Here is a 24,641-nt window from a genome sequence, read left to right on the forward strand (position 1 = left end):
GTTCACGTCATAATAAAAAGCGAAACAGCGATAGTTTTCGCGCGATATGAACGGCGTCGCGCGTGTCATGCTACAGTGTCAGAAACAAATTAAGTACTATAGAAAAATGAAATCAATTTTTAGAGGTATTAATTCAACAGTGGACTCCCCGCGGCTGGCGTAGTCATTTTTTTGTGTCATTCTGAGTCATTACACTTCAAAATTTTGCCTGTTTTAAATCTATTTATATACTAATACCGGAGTGGTCAGCGAGAGGATTTTCATTATTTGTTTCGTAAGAGCTAATCTTAGGAAACAGTGAACCGATTATGACAATTGTTTTCACCTTGTATATACATAATATAAAACATATAGTAACACATGTACCACGGTCAAAGCCATAACAGACCGCTAGTATAGAATTGATATATATAGATATATATATATATATAGACTCACTCGCAACAACAGTGGTGTCAGCAGCCGACCGCGACCGGTCCCGAGCCAGCGCCGCGTACATGTAGAGCAGGAACACCATGCTGCCAATGTACAGGTACAGGTAGAAGCCCTAAGAAGAATACAATTTTTTTTATTTAATTTTTAATTTCTCTCTCATATTTGAGAGCCAGTGTAAAAGGGAACAGGGGGAAGAGGACAAAACAGATAAAATACTCAACTCTGTTGCACTGAACATGTAACGAAATAATTTTTATCCTTTGACAAATTTCATCATCGTTATCTACAATATTATTATCTGTAAATGAGAGCAAAGCTATGTTGTATGTAAATTTACCTTTACACGATAAAGCCGGAGATTTTCATAGACTATATAAATTTGAAGTTATTTTTAATACTATCGAATGAGCTTATGGAATGTCTCAAAAATAAAACAATAAAGGCAACGAAAGTCACAAGATTCTAAACACTATTTCTATTAAATTTTCTTATCACATGTCAACAGGTATCGTATTCCCGATCTCAAGCCAAAGTAAATTAATATCCATGGCCCTTACAGCAGACAGTGAGTAATGTGGGCATTGGACAGATACTTCGTAAAGTTGGAATGTATGCAGTTAAAGATCACTTCTCTCGCTTAACTTAGCGTATTTGATCTTGGACTATCAGTCGCAATGCTTTGGAGATGAAGTCCACTTTTTAACTATTCACGCTTTTCTTTCTCGGGTAGTCATCATCTTTAGTTTTAATGAATTTTAATCCATTAGCTCTCATGTAATCCCTGGGAACTTCAGTAACGATTTCGGTATGTTCCTTCCACCATATCACCGCAGATGCAGCATAACGATATTTACTCTCTAAGTACTACCTGCACGCTTCGGGCTAATCATTCTAAGTCCTTAAATCTTAAGGTCGACCTCACAATATGAAGATTGAATGTAAGTGGCAATAACTTCTCTCACTCTGCTCACCAGCAAGCTTTGGGGACCATGCCAGCTGCTCAAAGTTTCCCTCTACACTTTGTCCAATATTCGGTCTAAATCTATTGAATTATTATAATATCTGACGGTTTAAATCTAGAATTTTGATCTGGGTGTTAATAATGCCTGTCGGAGGCAGCATAACCCCTACGAGCCTGCACGCTTGTGTTAATATTCATAGTTTTAAGAATTGGCAATAAATAATGTAAGTGGTTACTTACCTCGTAAAACGAAGGTGGAATGTAGGTGGAGATGACTTCGGCCATAGGAAACGCGACACCCATCACCACTAGCAGCTTCCCGTATAGAGCAGACAGCGTGGTTGCTAATGCATCGCCCCTATTGGACAAAAATAAAGCCGTTATAGTATTGATTTCATTACCTGCAATCTTTATCTTTAATAATTTTTTTATGACATTACACCACGACACAAGCTCAGGTTTGATTTTTGTAAAACGGTTTTTTTGTTCGTTGTAATCAATTTAATAAAATTACGTAAACACAAAACACACTTTGAACTTTCAATTGGGATTTAAATACCTCCACAATAGCATGCATGTTAATCCCCATAATCCAGTAGGTACAAAGGACGATAACCCCAGACTCGTATTGCAATTTAGCATCTCCTGCTATAACAATAAGAGTGCATGTTATTGTAAGAAAGTAGAACGAACAATGGCCCAGTGTAAATAGTTTCAATGTTTTCACAGTCATTTACAATGGGATGAAGCTGTGCCGCTGGGAAATCGGAGCTTTATCTTGAGCTTGCATTGTCTTTTACAATGGACAATGTTTTGTTAGCGCTTACGCATACTAACAGTAATTTCTTTTACCGGTATTAAACACTTAATACTATAGTTTACACCAAAAGTAATGGATTGTGCGCCAAAATTAATGTATTTTTAAAGTATTAAGTACATAGCTATTTTGAAAATTTGATTTGGCTCTCCTAAATCAAGTTTTAAAAATAGCTTATACCATTATTTTACGCTTTTATTTTGGAGTGTATTATAGTTTATTGGTTTCTACACATTTTTCCATTCAAAAACATTTATATTGAGATATCAGGTCTTTTAAACTGACATAAAATGATGAAACTAAACCGTTATTCACGCTCAACATTCAGTGTTAAATTCATTTGAATACTGTAGCACAGTTTTCATCCAAACGCGACTCGGTGACGATGTCAGTAGGCTACTGTTAATCTGCAGAATTACATCCAGTGGCTAAAGCTTCCTTTGTTCTCAAGCTACTTTGATAGTCGACCCCCGTCGAGTTTTCGTTTGACTCCATTTTCCCTTTCAAATTTCGAACGCAAGTGAATCATTACAATTCTCTTTGTCTTTCTTCCTAGCACAATTTTATGAAGAATTTATTTTAGCTTGTTTTCATAAAATTTCGTTCGAAAAAATGGCGTTCATCGTTATTGTTCTGTCACGTTATTAATTGGTTTGAATTTCAAGAAACAAATCAATGTTTCCTCGTTGTTAAGTATATCTTTACACTATATCAGTTTATTGCAACTCTCACTTGCCATCTCACTTGACTTAAATAAAACTAAAATCATCATTTGGAAGCTCATAAATATTATCACCAAGTATAAATTATCTAAATTAAATAATTAAACAACTAACGTTAACAAACATATTGTTTTAGGAGCTTATCCGGTCCAATTTTGCCCCAGACCGCAGCTCATTTATAATTTAATCGAATCCGGTCCGAACATCACATGCCGTGTCGAAATCGCTGATCCTCAATAATTAATTTGATATTTTTAGTTAACAACCTAATTAAATTTCAAAAGTATTAACGAAATTTACAGAGAGCATCTGAATTGCATTTCAGAAAAATGGTGATTTTAAAACGAAATTTCTGCTAATAGGTATTTTTAAGAAAAAATACAGTTAATTTTTAATAAAATGAAATAAAGCCAGAAAATCTAAATCTTTGTGCCTAAATTCCTACACTCGGACAATGCACCGATACAAAAGCTTTACGCTATTACAATAATAATCTATCGCTGACAAATAAGTATCCATAAATTCTATAGGCTTTACAAAAAGACACGAACCAAAATGCACTAAATAATACATAACCAATAAAAGTTGAGCCCTCAAAACAAGGCATACAGTTTCGGTCAATAAGATGTTTCAAATGTGAAGATATCTGGCCGGGATGGTTCCTGTAAGCCCCTGAGTTCCCTCAGAGGGAAGGGTCCCCTCGGCACGGGTTGTTGCCATGGTAACAGCGTGTTATTGGCCCCCCATAGGTATGAAACAGTTCCTACGCAGTTGCAAAGGCGTGTGATGATGCGCCTCCCGATTGTACGGAGGTTCGATTTTTACGCAATCGAAAAAGATTTCGTTCCAATTTTTGTTTCTTGAAGCCTTCTATTGCAATTTTTATTTGATTAATATTTGTACATTCGACTTTCCCAAAACACTGTTAAACCTAGGAAATGTTCCAAAATGATTAATAAAGTTAAAGTAGAATGCATTATCGTTTATCAAATTCTTCAATTACAATTTCAATTGATTTATTGCATTATCATTTTGTACATTCAGTTCTTCGGTTGTTTATTGAGAATATTCAAACTGTGTTTTGTTTAACTAAAATTAAATTTCTAAATGAAAACTATTTTCGATTGCTCTAGAATCGGACCCCAGGCTTAAGTTATAACATCACGCGATGAATGAGGCTCCTTGAACTTTAAAGGGATTTTGCGATGCAAGGGTGGTCCCTCTTAATATCATTTAAAACCTGTTTTCAGTTATTACGAGACAATTCGTTGTTCAAAGTAAGATAAAATCGGAAGGGTGTTTTGGCGTATTGTAGAACTAATGGTTATACAAATACATGCCGTTATTGTGAAGCCCGGTTTTAGGATGAATAATAGGTAGTGTGTTCACAGTGTGTAGTGTAGTGTGTTCACAGTGTGTCAACATGATTTTATTTAAAAAAAAAGGTACCTAATTATTCTTATTAAGTAAAACTTCGAAATTAAGTTTTACCCCCGATTGAAAAAGTGGGGTGTTATAAGTTTGACGTTTCAGCATTTCTGTGTCATCATATCCCACAAACGGATGAAGGGTTATCAATTTAGTTTTTTTTTATTAAGTGATTTACCTGCGAGTGTTCTTAGCCTTAAAATTGAGACGGGGATATTTTTATTTTGAATTTTTTCAAACAATGAAAATGTATTCCATTATGGATCCTACGTTAACTACACTCGTTTGTTTGATAAGAAGAACTTAAGTCGAGCTCCAGTAAATTATGCCCATTTAAACACAAACTATTTCCATATTTGAATGTCTAATGTCGGCTTTACTTAGGACTTCTAAGCCTTCCATTTTAAACGTCATTTATAATTGTTGAGTAAGTATAATTTAAGAGCATAATTATAATAGTGTACCTGCTATCTTTAAAACTGCCAGAGAGTTAGTAAATAAACGTATTATATCATGTTAGTTTATGAAGTTAGTTTGTGATTCTTAGTCTTAGCCAATTTTTATGAGATTTTTGAATGGTTAAGGTTTATATGGAGAGAAGCATGTCTTTTATTTATTTCTCTTTTCACAAAACAATAGCTATACCTAATTATGTAGAAAAATGAGCAGAAAATTAAATACCTGCCTGTCCGGGAAAGAAGTGTCAGTGTGCAGTCCATCCTTTTAGTAAACAAATGAATGTATATATTTTTTAAATAAATATAATCTGACATAAAGTTGAACAATCAAATTTCCTGTGTATTTATCTTACCTTACATAGATATATGATACATAGATGATCTTATTATTACAACTTAAAGGCAACAAATTACGGATGGCAGTTGCGGCTAAGTTTCAGCTTAACTCTGAACACGGCACGACACATAATTACTGAAGTTGCTGAACTGCACCGGCCCTTCAGACCGCAAGTTGTTTGCCTCGCAATCTTTTGTTTTTGCTCAGCACAGATTTCACTTATCCGAATAATAATTAGCCTTAAAGATTAAAAGTACCTATTTTATAGTAAATACAACGCTCTGTCTCTTTTTTTACAATTTTCTCATGAATTATTTTATATAATTAATAAATCCCGCTGGGGAATAAATTTAACTTTGCAAACAATATTTTTGTTATGAACTTTAATCGGTAACGGTCTGTTAAGGGTAGGTCAAAAGTACCCCATAACCTAGCCTAAACCGACAAGATTGCTTGAAAAGATTAATGAAATTGCAAAAGGAGTTTGCAAGGAGTCAAATGCAATACCTTATATATTTTGATCCTATTGTTCACTATATCATATCATTCAAGCGACTACTGACAGAAATAAAGAAACGGCAAAGGGATAATACAATTAGGTAGTTCGCCAATCCCTCCCCGTATAAAACTGTATCAAATTAGGGTCATCCATTACCTCATTTATGTTATTACGAGCATTGCTCCATTTCTACTCTATCATTCTATTGTAGGTAAATATGAAACAGGGAGCTAAATATAAGAATAGTGAATATGAATTTCTTACCTGATATTTATTTTCAGAGCTTTATTAAGAATGTAAATATTTCTTTATAAACTAACCTAATTTAATGGAACGAACAGTATTATTTATTTTTTAAATTGCAGAAATTCACTTAATGTTGTTTTCAAGCGTTGTACTAAGTATATGTTACCTGACTAAAAATTTCATTAACAATATTTAATTTCATAGAACTTATATCATTTCTAGCAACATCAACGTTTGTATCTTTCTTATACATATAAAAAAACGTTGTGCAATTTGAATTTTATATATAAAAATTAATAACACATTTAAAATTAAAGGAAACCAAAATGGAATGTAAGTAATGTCATACTTTTATTCAAAAATTGGTAGACTAGGATAGGACAATTTATGAACATCAGTCGTCACCTCGTCACCACTTCCTCGCATTGCAAACTCTTTGACTAAACACGGAATTTCCATTGGCATTAAGAATTCGTGCCCACGATTCCCACGCGTGCGTTAAAAAGCAAAACACAAAATTTCCATCATGGCATAATACACTCAGAAACCCTTCAGCATCATCCCCGCAGCCCATAAGCATATTCAAATGCGCCACACAATCTAAAGCGTTATCCAGCAGCTGTTAATATGTATACCGTATTTTCTCATAGGTACTGATATTGTAACCTTTGTTAATATTGAATGATTAAGACAAAAGTATTGGTATCGAAACTAAACAAAACAATGCAAGCGATGCTTTGACACACAATAAAAAATAACTGATAAATTCTAATTGATTTCAACAGCATCGGTTATCTACCTTGTACAGCATTAACATATTTTTTCACCAAAATTGTTACAACTCTTTGCAAAAAACTATATCGGAACGTTACAAAAAAATTATTTTATATATATTGAGGTATATAGAATGACAACAAGAGGAATCGAGGTAGAGAAAATATTTATAATGTCGAATTCAAAATTTGGAAATTCATAAAATCACAGCAAACACAATGCACAGCAAATTTCAGACCGACTTGTACCGGTATTTTTATTTTGAGAGTTTTTGTGCTCAAGACGCTGAGCCTACATTTATGCAAATGTATACTGATGTTAATTCCCAAGCACTAGACTGGGTACATTGTGTCACCGCCGAGCCGTGAGTGGTTTTCATTAGAGTGCACATTCAGTGAGGAAAATGCAATTTCCCTCGCGAGTGCGAACTGACGCGCCTAGGGACGAGAAATTAGATTTTGGGGAGATATCGAAGACTTTTTGCTTGAAAATTTGCCTGTATTTTATTTTTTATTGGGACTGGCCGGTGGACAATATTTAGACGGGGGGGAAAGTAGAGATTAAGTAATATAAGTAGTATGCAGTGTTTTTAGATTATAATTTTTGGGTTTTAAAACTCTATAATCAACAATAATTTATAGGTTGCTGGGGCATATTGATCAATGTACTTTCTTAGTTCTGGTTAAAACGACAAATAAAGTTATTTGAGGATGTCTTTTATCCGTTATGTTAAATTGTAAAGTGTTAAGACTATAATTATGATTAACGAATAAATTCAAAGTAATATAGTTAGCTCAAAATATTCTTTTAGATCGGTCTTACATACATACATATGGTCACGTCTACATCCCTTGCGGGGTAGACAGAGCCAACAGTCTTGAAAAGACTGAATGGCCACGTTCAGCTATTTGGCTTAACGATAGAATTGAAATTCAACTAGTCACAGGTTGCTAGCCCATCGCTTAAAAAAGAATCCCAAGTTTGTAAGCCTATCCCTTAGTAGCCTTTTACGACATCCATAGGAAAGAGATGGAGTGGTCCTATTCTTTTTTGTATTGGTGCCGGAAGCAACACGGCACTTCGGTCTTACTATTACTTTTAATCTTGAATTATAGACATATCACACACTTTGGAGAACACTCTATTATATATGTTTTATTACATATACATTATGCTAATAAGGGCAAATGAAGCATTATGGAACCAGGCTCACAGCACATTAACGTTTGGTATATTTAGGCCTTTATTACCCACGAAACCTTTTAGTGTAATAGGCGTCGAATTTATAATTTAATGGCGAATATCGCCTAGTGTCCTATTCCAAGAATATTTGCACGCAAAAAAACACTTTTTTCATTCGCTTCGGCAAATAAACATCAAAGTCTTAGTCGTAAAATGTCCGTAAATCGATTATTACATTACCTGAGTTTTCCCCGCACTTATTCTCAAGAGGGGAGGCTGCAGAATACTCAGTTGTAAGCTTTTACGTATTCTTGTAATTTATTACAGAACCGTGGTCGGGCGCTAACATTTTTCACTCTGGCAATTTTGCCACCCGGCCAATGATTGGCTAGAGTGAGTTTTTTTCGAGTTCCTATTTCAAAGCCCATTTATAACTGCGGTGGACATTGGAGAAAAAACGTAATGTAATAGTGCAGCGCTGTGACAAATACTCGCATTTTATTTTATGGTAGTTATTTTTCTACTTCGTCTGAATATGTTTCTAAAGTTTGGTAATTTAAATATGAAAGTTTATAAGTATCATTAAGGAAATCGGCTAATAAATCGGCGCTATTATTCTTTTATTTCGCAAAGTTATAAATTATAATCCTGATGTCTTAATTTTTCCTCAAACATACATAGATAAATTGGTAACTAGGCACTTTTACTAAGTGTGATAATGTCTTCCGTTTATATTTACATTTCCTTTATATCAAATTCAAAGACATCTCAGTTTTTATATCTTCATGAGAACAAATGTAGTTTTAGTCAAGTAGAAAAACTCGTTTTATTTTATTGTGCATAAATATCGTGGGGAGGAAATTTTACGCCCGCTAAATTACTGCAATAAATTCGATTCTGGACATCATATTTCTCGGGCAAAGCGAAATATGGGAAATTTACAAAATAACACTGCGGCAAAAAGTACACAGAATTATTAATAAACTCTTGTGGCCTTCAGTAATTTAAAAGGTACTGCAAATAACACAATTTTTAACGCGAACGTACTTACCTACATTTTTATTGCAAACGTTCATATAAGATCTTAATATTATGTTGGACCTTCTATTTATTTTCAGTAGCCATATTTTGTTATAGATTAATCTATCTTCCTTAGACTTCATATGAAATTCTTTTCGGTATTTAAACGTCATGTTTATACAGGTTTTTACACGAAGCGACTCCCAACGATTTTAATAGCCAATTATAATTACAAAAGCCCTGCCTATTTTATGCTTATTTCCTAATACTCTGAACACAACAGATTTACATTTTTCACGTACAAAAGTATCTTATACACAAAATAGGTCTATATCTTTCTAATAAGACCCAATCGCAATAAAATGTGGTATGGTGTTTCCGGAATTACTTTCTTTACTTGCGTTTTTACAACTTCGGAAAAAGAAAATTACTTTTATATTCTTCAATTCGGCGAGAGCTCATCAAATGTCTTTCCGCGATGGTTCTTATTTATAAAGGAAGGTGATCAAATCAACAAGTAGATTGAATTTTACAGGTATCATATAATTAATGATTTTTGTCAATTTTTAATGGACGTTTTTCATATTGATATCCCTGGCAGATAAACATCTATTGATAAGGCATCAATTACACAAAATTGAAACATATGTATAAGACTTAAATATCGGCTGATTGGCAAGAAGAATTACCTATAAAACTATGAAAAGTTAAGTTTGTTACACGCCTTCGAATTGTGAAAACTCAACGATCTAACTACGCGTGCACAGAAATTACTTACTCCACAGAACTTATTTATTTGACATCAACCAGTGTTGTCAAACCAAAAGATATGACAATTATTAAGTGATATTGAAATGTCCTATAATAATGAATAAAACCTTTGAATTTGAACTTTTTACAAGTCGCTCGATCATTTTTACTTACGCGCTGATAGTGTGTATCGGCTGTGATGCTGAAGGTCTTGAGGAGCGTCTGGCTGGTGGCAGCGGTGGGTGGGGCGGTCCTCCTGAACCGTACAACACTGGCTGGAGGGACAGTGACCCTCCCAGGGACAACGATGGGGGACTGGATAGTCTGACAAGCAAAAATATATCCTTGTTAATATTGTGCTTTTGAAGAATACATAGGACTTTTCAAGAATTCTTTAGTTAAAGTCGCATTTATTTTTATCTTTATAACTGCCTAACTAACCATGAGCGTAGCAAAGTATAAGCAGGGGGATGCTGCTCAAAAGAGTGGCAGAATCGCTGATAAACTGTTTGACAATGTCACTTACCATAATTGACGTTAAGTGAAACGTTCATTGAAGTATTACTGAGAAAAAAAACAATAGATTTATCGAATTCCAGGTATCGTGTGGTGTTAAAGCGGTGACTTAAATATTGTGAAAACACTTTAGTATTTTTCCTTTGAAAACTTTGTTTCACTAGTATACTTTCTACAGAAGAAGAAACGAATTTGGCGCTATTCCACTGTATCTCAAACTTAACTTGACAAAAAAGATACGTATGAAATGAAATAAAGCTTTATTCAACAAATTATTATTAAATCTTATTTGCAAGCTTACTCAATATGTAAATCGACGATTTATTGCTCTACCTGTAAGCTTTTCCATTGTTAAATCGAATTGCAATTTGAATCTGTAATATATTGCTCAATAAGTTCATTGTTCTATATAAAGAACCATTAATAATGAAATTTATATGAATTAGTCCAGTTTTCGAATTATTGAATTCAATAATATATATATAATATAATTTATTTCAAGACTGTTGGCTCTGTCTACACCGCAAGGGATATGGACATTATTATAGAAATTTATTATTTTGACTGCAAGAACCTATTCTCTTTTCTTGAGCAAAGTTTTCGAGAAACCAATACTATTTTCCATTTCTAAACCAATTCTATTTTCCATCGAATTTATTAAAATTTACTTTTTATTACTCTCAAGTTTCTCCTTGACCAAAAATGTTGACAAGTATAATCATCATCAAATCGATAAAAAAGTGTACCTGAGGGGAGATTCCATATGAACCCTGTGTGATGAGCAGGAAGGCGCTGGCTGCTGATGAGATGGGTGTGCAGGCAGCGGCGGGGGGCTGCTGTGCCGGCTCAAGGTCTCCGGGGACACCAGCGCGGCGCCGGCCGAAGCGGGACTCGGCAGTGGAGGAGCGCTACCTCCGGATATTTCGGACTCCGCTCCGCCAAAGGTCCCCCGGGAAACATGGGAACCTCCTGACATGTTGTTGGAGGGTATGGAGTAGCAACTGTAACAATAGAAAATTAACTTTGATATTTTACTAAATCATCAGAATTGTGTATAACTCTTACCACCATTTTGTAGAAGTTGTTGAGTGAATGATTATGATGAGTATTTTGATCTCAGAACTCTTTTGTTGCGAAAAATCTGAAATAAAATTTGTTCTACAAAAGCAAGGTTGTCAAGATTATAAAAAAAAACCTCTAACATCTCTCATACAAAAAAATCGCAAACACTGGTAAATACCACGTATTACAGATTGATAGGGTTAAGGATACGGGAGCAATTTGGAGGTGAATCATGCTGACTGTGAGATTTGAATGATAACCTTTAGGAGACCTGTCAAGTGTTCCGCAAACGCCCCGGGCTTAAGTGAGTTATTACGTCGGATTCCGGGGGTCTAATGGCCGCCGCTCCTAATGCAAAATTTGAATATATTTTACAGTGAAATTGCTTCATTTTGCTGGGGCATGTAGCTCTTTTAAAGGGCAAATTCTTTTTTTATGTTTATAGTTCTCTTTTCAATAAAGATTTACATTATATAGTAGTCTATCATTTGCCTATCATTTGCAATATTATTGAAATTCTTGAGAAATACAATAAATCACGCAGAACAAAAAGTCCCGTTAATTTCCGTTCCTGTTGTAATTTTGGGAAATCTTAGACACCACAAAGATGCCAAAGTTCAAATCTCCAGACCTGAACCTGTGATGTGCATTGACATCAGTCAGTCAGTCAGTTTCTTCTTTTGTATATTAATAATTATATGTATGAGGACTTGATTAACAAAATATATTTATTAAATAGTTAGAAAGCTGAGAAAATATCTGAACATGAAGTATAACAATTCAATGACAACAAAAGAATCCGTTGGTGATCGTTAAATTAACATAGAACTGCGTCCGTTGCCATCGTATATTTATGTGGCACGTGACAGTTCTGTAAAAGGCGAAAATTACAAGCGTTCCATACAATATTCAATCGGTAACGAACTATTTTGAACCGACCGCGAGCGGAACGTGAGCGAAATCCTGGAGCGAGCGGAGACAGACGTCGGTAATAGTTTATGAAGTTTGTTCCGCGTCACGGCATTGAGTTGGGGCTTGGGTTGGAACCTTTCAATAGTTCCCTATGATTTAATGTTCTTGTTAGTTATATATCTACCCAAGTAGAAAATCGTTTATTCACTAGCTTGAGCCCGCAATTCCACGCGCGTGGTATAAAGATTTTTAACATACATGCATATTACTATGTTGATTTCCCTTGCGGGGTAGACAGAGCCAACAATCTTTAAAGACCGAAAGGCCACGTTCAGCTGTATGCCTTAAAAGGCAATCTATAAAATAAAACCTTTGAACACATTATTAAAAAATACTTATCTCTCTTTTGTCTTTGATCCGATCAGACTGCTTAGGATAATATTAAAAATAACTTTACCGAGGAAACATGCAGACAGCAGACCATTTAAAAAAAGCTTTAAAAAAGCTATTAACTATATAACAGAAAACACAATAAAATTTCGCCGTAAATAAACTGCAATCAAAGATCGATTTGGGCATGAATCGGCACATCGGTAATCGTTTCAACGGCCAGCAGACGCGAGTCGTGATTAAAATAAACGTTGCATGTAATCCGGATTAAACTGTTTGCGAGTACGACCGGAGATAGACGCCGTATTCGAATAGGAAATGGTGTGCGGCGGCAGCCGATGATTCGATTCCCAGTTCCGACGGTCGGCCTAGAATCGAATTCTATAGAAATAGCTACAAATTTTTATAATAAGATACCTATGGGTAAGATGCACGCTTAATTATCTTCGATTTACTAGCCTTGGAATGAGAAACTCTAAAAATATTTTTGCCTATGTCATAATTATTATCATGTTTGCCGTCCGTCCTGGTTGTGTCTTGCCTGAATACGGAATTCAACATTGTAATCACTAAATCACATTGCAGCGTAATTCGTTAAAAAGTTTCCACTCATTTAATAATTATTTGATATATGTGTTAGTAACCTTGCATGACTGTTTAATCTGATTTTATACCTAGATGGTCTATAACCCAAAAACGACCTAAATCTTAGTCTACAGAATAGTTCTAGATGTCAGCTTAGACGGATCAATTCCCGGGAAGGTGCAGGCGTCTTAATTTATAGCTCCGATAACGAGGCTGAGCTGGCTAGATTGCTTTCAACTACATCAGCTCTAAAACAATTGGCTACTGAACTCTTATATAGCATTTGCCCAGAATTTCGCTTCCATGAAAAATTTATTAGAGCGAAATTGGCTATGCGTTGTTCCTTTTTCAAGATAGGATTAACAAAAAAAATTACCAAAATGTGTGACAACAATTTAACGTCATCTCGGTAACGTTTAAATTAATCAGTAGGCCGCTGGCGCTAAATACACTTATAATAGGTATATCATTATACAATTGCAAATCGCAAAACGAAAACCATGTTTCATTTTAACATATCTCTGAAGGCAAATCCCTTCACAGTCTGAAGAAGTATTTATTTCCACGTGTCTAATGTTTTTTGTCAAGACAGCTAGGCTTGACGCCACTCACAAACACTTGACGTTGATTCCCAAGTGGTTACTTTTCCTTTACTTTTCTTTCAGCGGGTGGATTTAACGAACGAGCCAGCTTTTTCTCGTCACGTCACAGTCACACCTTTTTCTTTATTTTGCTCATTAATTTGTTAAAGCATTTTCTAACACACATTGGACTCAAATACATAGACTTACTTCATGTTCGTGGAGGCAAACGAAAATTCGAAATAATCTAGCCAAATAAGTTTGTAAGTACCTACGAATTTGTGATAACATGCAGTCTTCATAGACTAATTGGACTGATTTTAAAATGATAAACTATAATAAAAATTTCATATAATTTCGGAATATGCACTAGGAGGCATTAAGCAACTATACCAAATTACATGTAAAATAACAATTAATTTTGATATCTTGACAAACATGTGTCTTCTGCAAGTTCATTAAGTTGCTAAGCAACAAATGAGAAAATCTGCTACGATGTAAGTCAGCAATCTTTTAAGAATTATGTTCTAAGACTTTAAACTTGTCCTTTGCTCTAGGTATGTTTCTTATTTTATACAATCGTCGTCCACTTGACATTCCTGTTAATCTCAGTTGCGCCTTCACTTCTCTGAAGAGGAGATCGAGGTGCGCATATAACACAATCCTGGATTGAATCAGGTTTTCAAACAATCTGACTGCATTCTAACCTACGCCTACTACCTCATATTGGATTATGGCTACACATACAGATGTCTCAACGTACATGATTCCCCCTAACTAATCGGTTAGCATAACTTAAGAAAAAGTTCAACTTAACTGCAAGTACATGTAAGTACTAACATGATCGTGGTAGGATTTGAACTTGTGCATCAAACTTCATGATTATTTTATGCAATGTCTATTATGAATTTAAACATATAATTGCATGATCTTCGTTTTCGCCTTCCCTTATGAGTCTATCGTTATAAATTTATGCATATTCAATTGGCTCGGTATCGTGCCCTTTACATTTTAATTAGTTCCGAGACGACAGTACAAAATATCTAAATTATAGAATAATATCATGGCACATACATATGTACTTTTCATAAGTTATCGAATTTTATATTGACCATTTTAAAAATATTTGCTCGTAGACTATTTACCGTTTTTTCCTCTCACCATTACCGCCTTATTTTAGGTTTTCCGAACTTCGGCCTCGATTCTCATACAAGAAATATAAAACCCTTAGTGCCCTATAGACGTAAGCCAAATAAAAATAAAGCAAAAAGTAAGTTAAAAGTAAGAATAAGTAAATATTTCAAAATAAACATAGTTCATGAAATTTTTATGAGTATTAATACATGCATATATAATGGGTTTATTGTGACTTATTGTTTGCGATTACTTATCTGCACATTATTTATTTACTCTATGCTCTATTAACAAGTTTACTTCACAGCGTTGTATATGGGCATAAAATTAACAAAGCTGCGAATTTCCTCCATTAATTGCGCGAGGGTTATAGAAACGTTATGAATAAACTTTGCATAATACATGTGTATTAACGAAATTGTAAGTCTAATGTGGATGAAGCGAAAGAAGTAAGTATGCAGGAATCCCGACAAGTAAAAAGATATAGTGGCAGATACTTTCCCTTCACGAAAGAGCGTGTTATATGTATGAGTGATAAATTTTATTTAGCAAATGTTTGATCGAGCCTGAAAGTTGTTTTGATTTGTCAAACCAATTTTTGAAGCATATAAAGGTTCTGATTTAACAAGCCAATGAATCATGTACCTAAGTGTTAATTTTAGATGCTTAATTGGATTCTAACTTTGAGCTCGCATCGAACTTTACCGAATATTGATAGGTTCAAGAGACGGAAGGATTGCCACAACAATATACGGTGAACTTTATAACAAAAAAATTTAAACTTTAAAAAAGCCAGTCGCGATATTTTTTTAATTTATTTATAAATGTCTGTATTCTACACGATTAAAACAGAAACAAAGATAATATAGGCGTCTAAAATCCACGCTTACCGCTTCATGCACACACATACTAGTCATGATACGGTAATACAGCCACTTATGTGGGCTCTCAGAGCCTTAATGGGCTACCCCATTAGTACTGAATTTCACACGTCGACATTGCTACCAAAATGCTCTAGAATTTCCCGGTTCATTTAGTTTCCACGCTAAAAGTTGGCAGACACAACTAAACTTGTTTGGTTGCTAATTAATTTGATTATTTATATTCGCTTTGAGTTCTTGATAGCGAAATGTACTTACCTGTTTTAGATAAACAGATTTTCCCAGTACTCTGTTTATTTAGAAATTTTATAAATACCGAACATCATCATGGTCCGCCTGCGACCAGGACTCTGGATTTAGTAAGACAGTTTTTTAGACAAAGCGGTTTCCGTATTTACCTCATTTGGAAGCTAAACCAGCTTAGATCATGGTTATACGTCCAATGCCTAAATCTGCAGATTTCCTCACAATGTTTAGTCTCACCGTAAGAATGATTCAAGACAAACAGTAATATTTGTAATCTGTGTTGTTAAAAATGAGTATTTTTTCCCGTAAAGTAACAATCAATAACAAATATAACTTCCATACAAAATAAAAATAAACCTTTCCACTATAGTAAAAATTTTGCATGAACCACAATAGGACATCAGGCAAATACGCAAAATAACAACCTAAATTGTCCTAAATCTCTCAGCGCTTCTACTACAAATACTATGTACTATTTGTACACAATATAAAAGTATCGACTACTCATAAACTTACTGGTTAAAAATCGGCTTTATATACAAGAGATAAGTTCAAATTCTGTTTGTAGTAAAATTTTGTAGTAGCGTCGAATTCGCTTTCGTTGGCACTCCGCCGGTCGCCGCCCGCCCCTAATCAATGGGCGTCTGAAACACCAGACTACTTTCACGCCGCTAGTATTTTTATACTACTTCTTCTAGTAGAGTACAAAATGGTTTGTTTGTTTATGTTTACATGACGTAAATGGATCTTTTGAAGTTCGTTGAGTTGATAGTTGTAACGTGTTATGATAAAATGTCTCTCATAGACAATACACATGCCTGCTATTCCTAATTCAATAAAAATAAAACAGAATTTTGAAGAGAATATTTTTAAACACATGACTCAACATAATTTCCTTAATTATGATATAAAAAAGCCATATTTGAATCCAAAATTCTTAACGAACGACGTATGTATACTAGAAGATTGTTAGCACCGTCACTCGTTGCTACGATATTGTGCAGTTTTTCCACAAAACATAGAACCACTGCCACAGAGCAAGTATTACGAATGGCGGATTCGTAATACTTGCTCTGTGTTCTCCATGCACAAAAACGCAAAACAGCGGCGACAGAAAATATTTCACACATTTCCCTTAAGAGTACAAGGACTTTTCTTTTTAAAATTCCACTGTCTGTTTGTCTTTAAGAAGCTAGACAAGAAGGCTGTTTGCTCTGAAAAAAGTCGTCAAAAGAATGCCTTTCTTGTGTTCGGGTGTAAATTTTCCAGCTCTTTTATGAAACTTTAAGCACGAAACATGATACAGCACGTGAATAGCTCTTAGACATCCATATATGCATCTAACAAAGCAAACGAAGCTTTAAAAATCTTTTAAGAAAAGAAAAATCTTATATTACTTACAAGGATTCTTACTCTAAATGATTAGGAACCTTAAGAATAAATCCTCGACCGCTATTATGAAAATTCTTGAACGTGATTTTCATAAATGCGAGCCTATAAACTTCCCGATCTCCTGATAAACACCTGAGCGGCCCACTCGAATTATTAATTTTCTATACGGACCTTTTGAGGTGTTCTCTGATAAAACGTTCGCTGTATTCAATGAATACAGAGTGAAACACTTTGTAAGATAACTAGTGTCCGACCGAAGCTTCGGCTTCGGCTTCGGCTTCGGCCACCTTCGGCCAAAAAATCCACCTTCGGCGAAACATTCGGCTTCGGCCCAAAATCCGGCCGAAGCCGAAGGTTTCGCCGAAGGTCCGAGCGACCGTCGAGATTGAACGAACTGTTACGAAAGTCATGAGGCGGCGGGGAGTCACTGTCAAAATATCACATTGCTGATTGCATGCATCAAAACAAGTCCGTACGTGTATTTAAACGAGTGTTTTTGTAAGAAATCAAATCATTATTTTTACCAGTAGGTAAATCACAAACTTTTATCTATACATATAATAAAACAGTAAAAATATTTTGTCTGTACATTTAGTATTTTCGACTGAAATGGATAGAGGGACACTTAGAATGAATAATAGAAAGCAAAAATATATTTTTTTTAATTTCTTGTCTGTCTGTCTGTATGTATGATCACGATTATCTCCGAAAGTACTAAACCGATTTACTTCAAACTTTCACCAATTGCTTTGTTTTAACTCAGAATAACATTTAAAGTTTGTTTCATCAAAATCGGTTCACAAAAAAAAAGTTATCGACATTTGAATGAACTCAAGGCATCAGTATGCCGGCAAATAAGTTACGAAATTAAAAATTCAAAGTCATTTATCATTATACGACGGCATTATACCTATAACATATAAATATAAGTGAAAGGCGACTAAGGGATGGGCTTACAAACTTGGGATTCTTTTTTAGGCGATGGGCGAGCAACCTATCACTTTTTGAATCTCAATTCTATCATTAAGTCAAATAGCTGAACGTGGCCATTCAGTCTTTTCAAGTCTGTTGGCTCTGTCTACCCCGCAAGGGATAAAGACGTGACCATATGTATGTAGTCTACTTTAATTTCGACACCAACGCAACGGCTTCGATGGTCCAGTGGTTAGCCCGTGAGACTGTGAAGTTGGCGGTCCAAGTTCGAATCCCAACAATTACAAGATATTTTTTATTATTAAAAATATATTTTTTTTGTATTGTTTGAGTATATTATGTAAAAAAACTGAAAATCAAAATACTACATATAATAAAACGGTAAAAATATTTTTTCTGTACATTTAATATTTTGACTGAAACGGATAGAGAATTTTTTTTTTACATTTTTTGTCTGTCTGTATCTGACTGTATGATTAAAATTCAACTCGAAATTTACGCGGACGAAGTCGCGGGCAACAGCTAGTTTATCTCTAAACCAACCACCTCTATGATATATCATCAACTTCTATATGAGACAGTCAATATATAAACCTTCAATATTGAGGTTTTGAAATGATTTTAATATTAATTGTAGCTTGTAGACAATATTGAACAAAATTAATTACTGAGTGCTGAGAGAATATAAACCTTCGGCTTCGGCTTCGGCTTCGGCCGAAGGTTGTGGCGATAGCCGATTAATCGGCTTCGGCTTCGGCTTCGGCCAAAAATAGACCTTCGGTCGGACACTAAAGATAACATAGAATATTTATTAGCTAAAATTTTCTTACACAACTTTTCGCTTGATATAATTTGAGATTAATTTTATTGGAAAATATGTATTGATGTGAATGGAAATGTGCCGTGTGGTTCCCGGCATCATTGGAAAAAAGAACAGAACCACTCGCTCTTTCACGTGGATGTTTTATTGTTTGATGATTTATTGTAAATTATTGATTAGATGTGTTAAAAAATAATTCCGAAGAATTATATTCTGAAGAGATAAGTATTTTTGTTTGTCGCTTACAAAATGTTTGAAACGTTACGACTGAAATAATTTAATATAATACGTATATAAGTCATATGTATACGCATACGCAATTAGGAAGGTTTATTAACTTTAGGTCAAAAGCATATAAAATGGGTTACCCCTTTAATCTCATAATAACAGTCCCAAAATGGCAGTAGGCGGGCACCGCCACCCGACTTCATATTTAATTAAGTGTACACATTATTACACGTGTTTGTTTTGTTTACATAGTAAATGAGTATGAACAAAGGAGAATAGAACTTGGAAATTAAGAACAAAAAGTATTTTAGCACCTTTTCAAAATAAATGATGAACCAAAATATTGCTAAATAGAGATTCCACTAGATAACACTGAACATTTCATAATGCAAATAAGTTGGAATGGGTGCTTAAGACAACAAATCGTAAAAAAATTAATTGCTTGTTCAGATACCCAGCAATGTAGTGACACGGCGACAGAAGGACAGAAGAGTACACCCTTAAGTGTTCTACAACCCCGGGCTCAATCTCCTCCCATAGAAGGGACTAAACCAAACACCAAAAGGAAGGTGTAGGCATATGACAGTAAAAAAAAAAAAATAGGCGGTATTTTTTTCCGTCGCATCTAAAAAGAACTATAATATGCAGTTTATTACTAAGTTTTCTTTCTGGTTCCCGGCACCAATACAAAAAAGAATAGAACCACTCCATTTCTTTCCCATGGATGTCGTAAAAGGCGACTAAGGGATAGGCTCACAAACTTGGGATTCTTTTTAGGCGACCGGCTAGCAACCTGTCACTATTGGATACTCAATTCTATCATTAAGCCAAATAGCTGAACGTGGCCATTCAGTCTTTTCCAGACTGTTGGCTCTGTCTACCCCGCAAGGGATATAGACGTGACCATATGTATATGTATGTATATGTTTTCTTTCTACTCGTACTAAGTTTATCTTTCCTTTTTATGTTTTTATGGTGAAAACTCATCAGAACAATGTTGTTACTCATGTTTAACAAAATAAAACAATATCACACTATTGACAGAAGTGAAAACTTACCCTAGAGTGGGTAGTGTTAACATAATCCACTTAAGTCGACTGTGGCTTTACAATAGCACCGACAAACCCCGCGTAATCTTCTGGTTTAAGGTTTCAGCATTCAGGAGCCGACGACTACCAGGATTTTTGGTTAAACTATTATAAAAACCAAGATGATAAATCCATCGATAATTTTTTAAAGAAGGCAGTAGTCAAAGTAACTCAACCGTGATAAGAAAAAACAAATAATTTAATTGCTTAAAAACTTCGTTTATGGAAATCGCGAAATCAGAATTAAGCAATGCCTCTTATTTCCGTTTCTTAACAAAAATGTTATAAATTAGGCAACAAAAAAATGCGCATGATATTAAAATTTGCATTATCTGAAGCTAGACATAAAACCAAGGAGTGTCCAACCCTTGTTATTTCAATTAAACACCATGTCAACCAGAAAACCCAAGGGTTGCGATTTGTTAGCGCTGAATAAAATTGTATAAGTCCATTGTTCCGCGCCTCGCGTGCCGTATCCACATTCCGCTGCATTTTAAAATTAATCGCTGCCCACCCTTGTCAACGTGCGGTCAATGACCCGGGTATTTAGGACGACCCAGTGTTTATTACATCGGAGGAAAACACAACAGGAAGTAGGGCGGGGGCAGTGTCGAAAAGCGAATGGCTTCGGCCCTATCCATCACTTTTGAACGATTACACCTCGTCATACAGCTGTTTATGTCTACTTAAGAGGGTTGAAGTGGCAACAAGTGCTACACGAACATGTTCGCATAACGGAAATAATCAAACAGATAACAAAGGCGATACTATAGTAAATAGTAAAATGACACGGTGCTCTATAACTGTGAACACGTTAATTTTACGCCACATTAAATACAATTCTCATCTCATTTTCTGTCTTGCCATCATTGCCGTGAACGAAATTCAATTGTATCTCTTTGTCTCTAGCGACTGTAAGGACAATTTTGTTTCATTTCCTTTTTATTTCACACCCGGTGAACATTTAACGTTCATCTCCTATGACAAGAAAGGGGTAATGCAATATTTGAAAGAAAAGAAGCTAATTTTTATGATTTTTTTTTGCATTGTTTTTGATTTATAGCAAAAAAACGTTTATAATACACCCCGGGTTTTAGAGGATTTAATAAAGCTGTAGTTATAATGCATAAATAAGAATACTAGGTACGTACCTTTCTGGCGCCAGTTCATTTCCATTTGCCAATGATAAAGATTCTGTGATTCTCATATTTGACATTTGAATTTTTTCAATCACTGGACAACTGTCAATAAGTCGATATTACCTACGTCACATACGCACATCACTAGATTTTAAAAAAATTATCATATCATTTCGCGGACACAGTCGCAAGCGCAGTGCGGTACACTGAGTGAGTACAGTTGTACTGAGGACACGGCCCGGGGTATTAACTATACTAACTGGGATGGATTGCAGCAATTTCATACTGCCATTACCACAACACGAGGGCGACAGGAGACGGGCTCTCGAACGAAATTGCTAAATAAGCTTTTGACAAAATCAGTGGACGGAACGAATCAATATGATATAGGACCCCATCTAATGTTGCTCTCACGGTAATATAAATACGATTGTTAGAAATACCTACCCATAAATAAGATAATTCATTTGCAACAAGTGCCTTTTTTTCTTAGAGCTCTTAACCCTCGTTAGAATAACTTCGCCTTAGCCTGTGAGAGACTGAACGCCAACTCAAACTTAAGTACCCAAAAGTATCCACCAGCGCATTAAAAATTTCCAAGGCTATCTGTACGTCTTCGGTTTCGATATACTTATTACTGATGGAGACCCTCGATCAGACGTTATTTTAATCCGTTGTAATATGAGCGTCTGATTCCCTGCACATAAGAAAGAACGACTCCATATCTTTCCCATTGATATCGTTTAAAGGCGATAAGGACAGACTAAGGGAAAGACTAATAAACTTTCCATTCTTCTTGTTGGCGATGGGCTAGGAACTTGTCACTATTTGAATCTTAATTCCATCATTGAACGAACATCACTGGAAGGCCACGTTCAGATATATGGTTAACATCTGTCTTTTCAAGGCTGTTGGCTCTGTCTACCCCGCAAGGGATATAGACCTTATTATTTTATGCACATGAGCATTAAACAATATCGAAGGACAAAGGGGGATTCCGCGGGGAAGTGAGCATGAGAGGATATTGCCGATCACAGCGCATAGTGCGCAGGCGCACATGAGAATTATCAACACTTCCACATTTATTAAATCCATACTCAATATTATAAACGCAAATGTCTGTCTGTCGTCTTTTATGCTAATAATAAATCTTATGACCCAACAAAAATAAATAAATAGAAAGAAATATGGCTGGGAGAACCTCCTCTTTTTTTTAATCATTCATTCATTCATATAATCACGTCAATATCCCTTGCGGGGTAGACAGAGCCAGCAGTCCTGAATGACTGGCAGGCCTGGTTCAGCTGTTATAGGTAGACAGGTTGATAAGAATCCCAAGTTTATAAGCCTATCCCTTACTCACCTTTTACGACATCAATGGGAACGAGATGGAGTACTCCTGTTCTCTTTTGGTGCCGGAAACCACAAGGCACATCACACACATCTATTTTTGATATCGGTTGAAAAGTAATTCGATAGCCTTCGACTGAACCTTATCATAAAACCATTTCTTGGTTCTACACGTGAATTTCCTCAACGTGGTTCTAATGAGAGAGAGTGTTTGAGGTTTTCACGTGCTCAGTCACGTTTTCATGGCTCCTCTATCTTGGTACTGAGATCATAATTTGATGTGAATCACAATGTTACAGTTCAGGAACGGATTCATATAGAAAAAGGCAATGTATGAGCAGACCATTAGGATAATTCACGAACTTCGATAAGGCATAATGTCTTCTTTTAAATGATGATGATAAGATGCTTTATAAAAGTACTAGCGATCCACCCCGGCTTCATTCGTGTAAATATAACTACGATTTTGATATACCTTCCTTTAGGAAACCCTCTTTTCGACATTTCAAACTGAAACAAAAATCCGTCGACAGGTTTCGAAGATTAGCGCATACATACAGACGGAGAAAATAGGGTTTACTTTATAATATGTGTAAAGTAATGATGTGAATAGCACCTTAGAATTATAATAAGATATGTAAAACTGCCATATTAATACATTTTTAATTTGTCTTAAAAGGCGACTAAGAGACAGGCTTATCAACTTAGGATTCTTCTTCTAGGCGATGGGCTAGCAACCTGTCACTATTTGAATCTAAACAGATGAACGTGTGGCCAGATCAGTCTTTTTAAATACTGTTGGCTCTGTCTACCCCGCAAGGGATATAGACGTAATTATATATATGTATGTAGTTTACTTAGGCTGAGTTATTTTTGCACATAAAATCTACCGGTCCGTCTCTGTACCGTCGGCTTCTTTTAGCCTATTACACTGAATATGTCAAGGGAAATCTCTATTTCGATAGAACGGGTCTGAATACTCTGAATAGGATAGATGTCAATTTGTATTTATTGCGGCTGGCCGAGCTGCGAGTCACGTGGCCGGCTATTATACTCTGTTAGCTAATTCCGCCCCCTGTAGAGGATGTTGCGATTACGTTAAATCTAAACCAGTTTTAGTCGTTGTAAGTGGAATATCCTTGGAAAATATTACCCTTGTTGTTAAGGACTTTATTAAAATATACTGATCTTTTGTTTCTTAATCGGCAGAATTATTGCGAATTTTATGCTACAGGCTGTAAAATAAACGCATTATGTATCCTTGTAAAATATAAAATATATAAATGGTATTTTTCCTTGTTTTAGCAACTTATAAGGAATCATGGATCTTTATGCTTCCGTTCAGCAACATTTTATTATAAGTAGTATTATTCTCTAAGGTCATATAACGGAATTTATGGAAAAGTACAAGTATCAAGTACTCTAAAATATATTTTCTCGGAAAAGCAAACATTAAAATAAATCCTCAAGAGCTTATAACACAGAAAAATAAATAATTGGGAAATCAAACACTTAATAGAATTGATAAACCTCATAGACGTCTTCGCGTTCAGATAATTGAGTTTTCCTATTTCCACAGAACTCATCTCCGCGCTGGATGTCGGGACTGTACCGGACCAGAGGCGGCCCTAGCTTATGTAGCGCCCATGTGCAAATAATAATTTGGTGCTCATTATAGTCCATATATATATATGTCTTTAAATACTTAAGTAGAGGTAAATAATCTGAAGATGTCGTATTTCAAAATACATTTAT

The 24,641-nt window shown here is 35.1% G+C and overlaps 1 protein-coding gene across 1 annotated transcript in view; it reads right to left on the reverse strand.

Moving 5' to 3' along the window:
- Window positions 1-24,641, reverse strand: part of LOC106131190 (proton channel OtopLc) — a 50,168-nt gene that overhangs the window by 12,378 nt on the left and 13,149 nt on the right. The window contains exons 2-5 of the mRNA XM_013330199.2: window positions 10,892-11,146; window positions 9,804-9,953; window positions 1,637-1,754; window positions 439-547 (exon numbers count right to left, since the gene is read on the reverse strand). Coding sequence (XP_013185653.2) covers window positions 439-547; window positions 1,637-1,754; window positions 9,804-9,953; window positions 10,892-11,146 — 632 coding nt within the window. The remainder of the gene's footprint in view (window positions 1-438; window positions 548-1,636; window positions 1,755-9,803; window positions 9,954-10,891; window positions 11,147-24,641) is intronic.

Source organism: Amyelois transitella, chromosome 6 (assembly GCF_032362555.1).
Source record: "Amyelois transitella isolate CPQ chromosome 6, ilAmyTran1.1, whole genome shotgun sequence".
NCBI classification, from domain to species: domain Eukaryota; kingdom Metazoa; phylum Arthropoda; class Insecta; order Lepidoptera; family Pyralidae; genus Amyelois; species Amyelois transitella.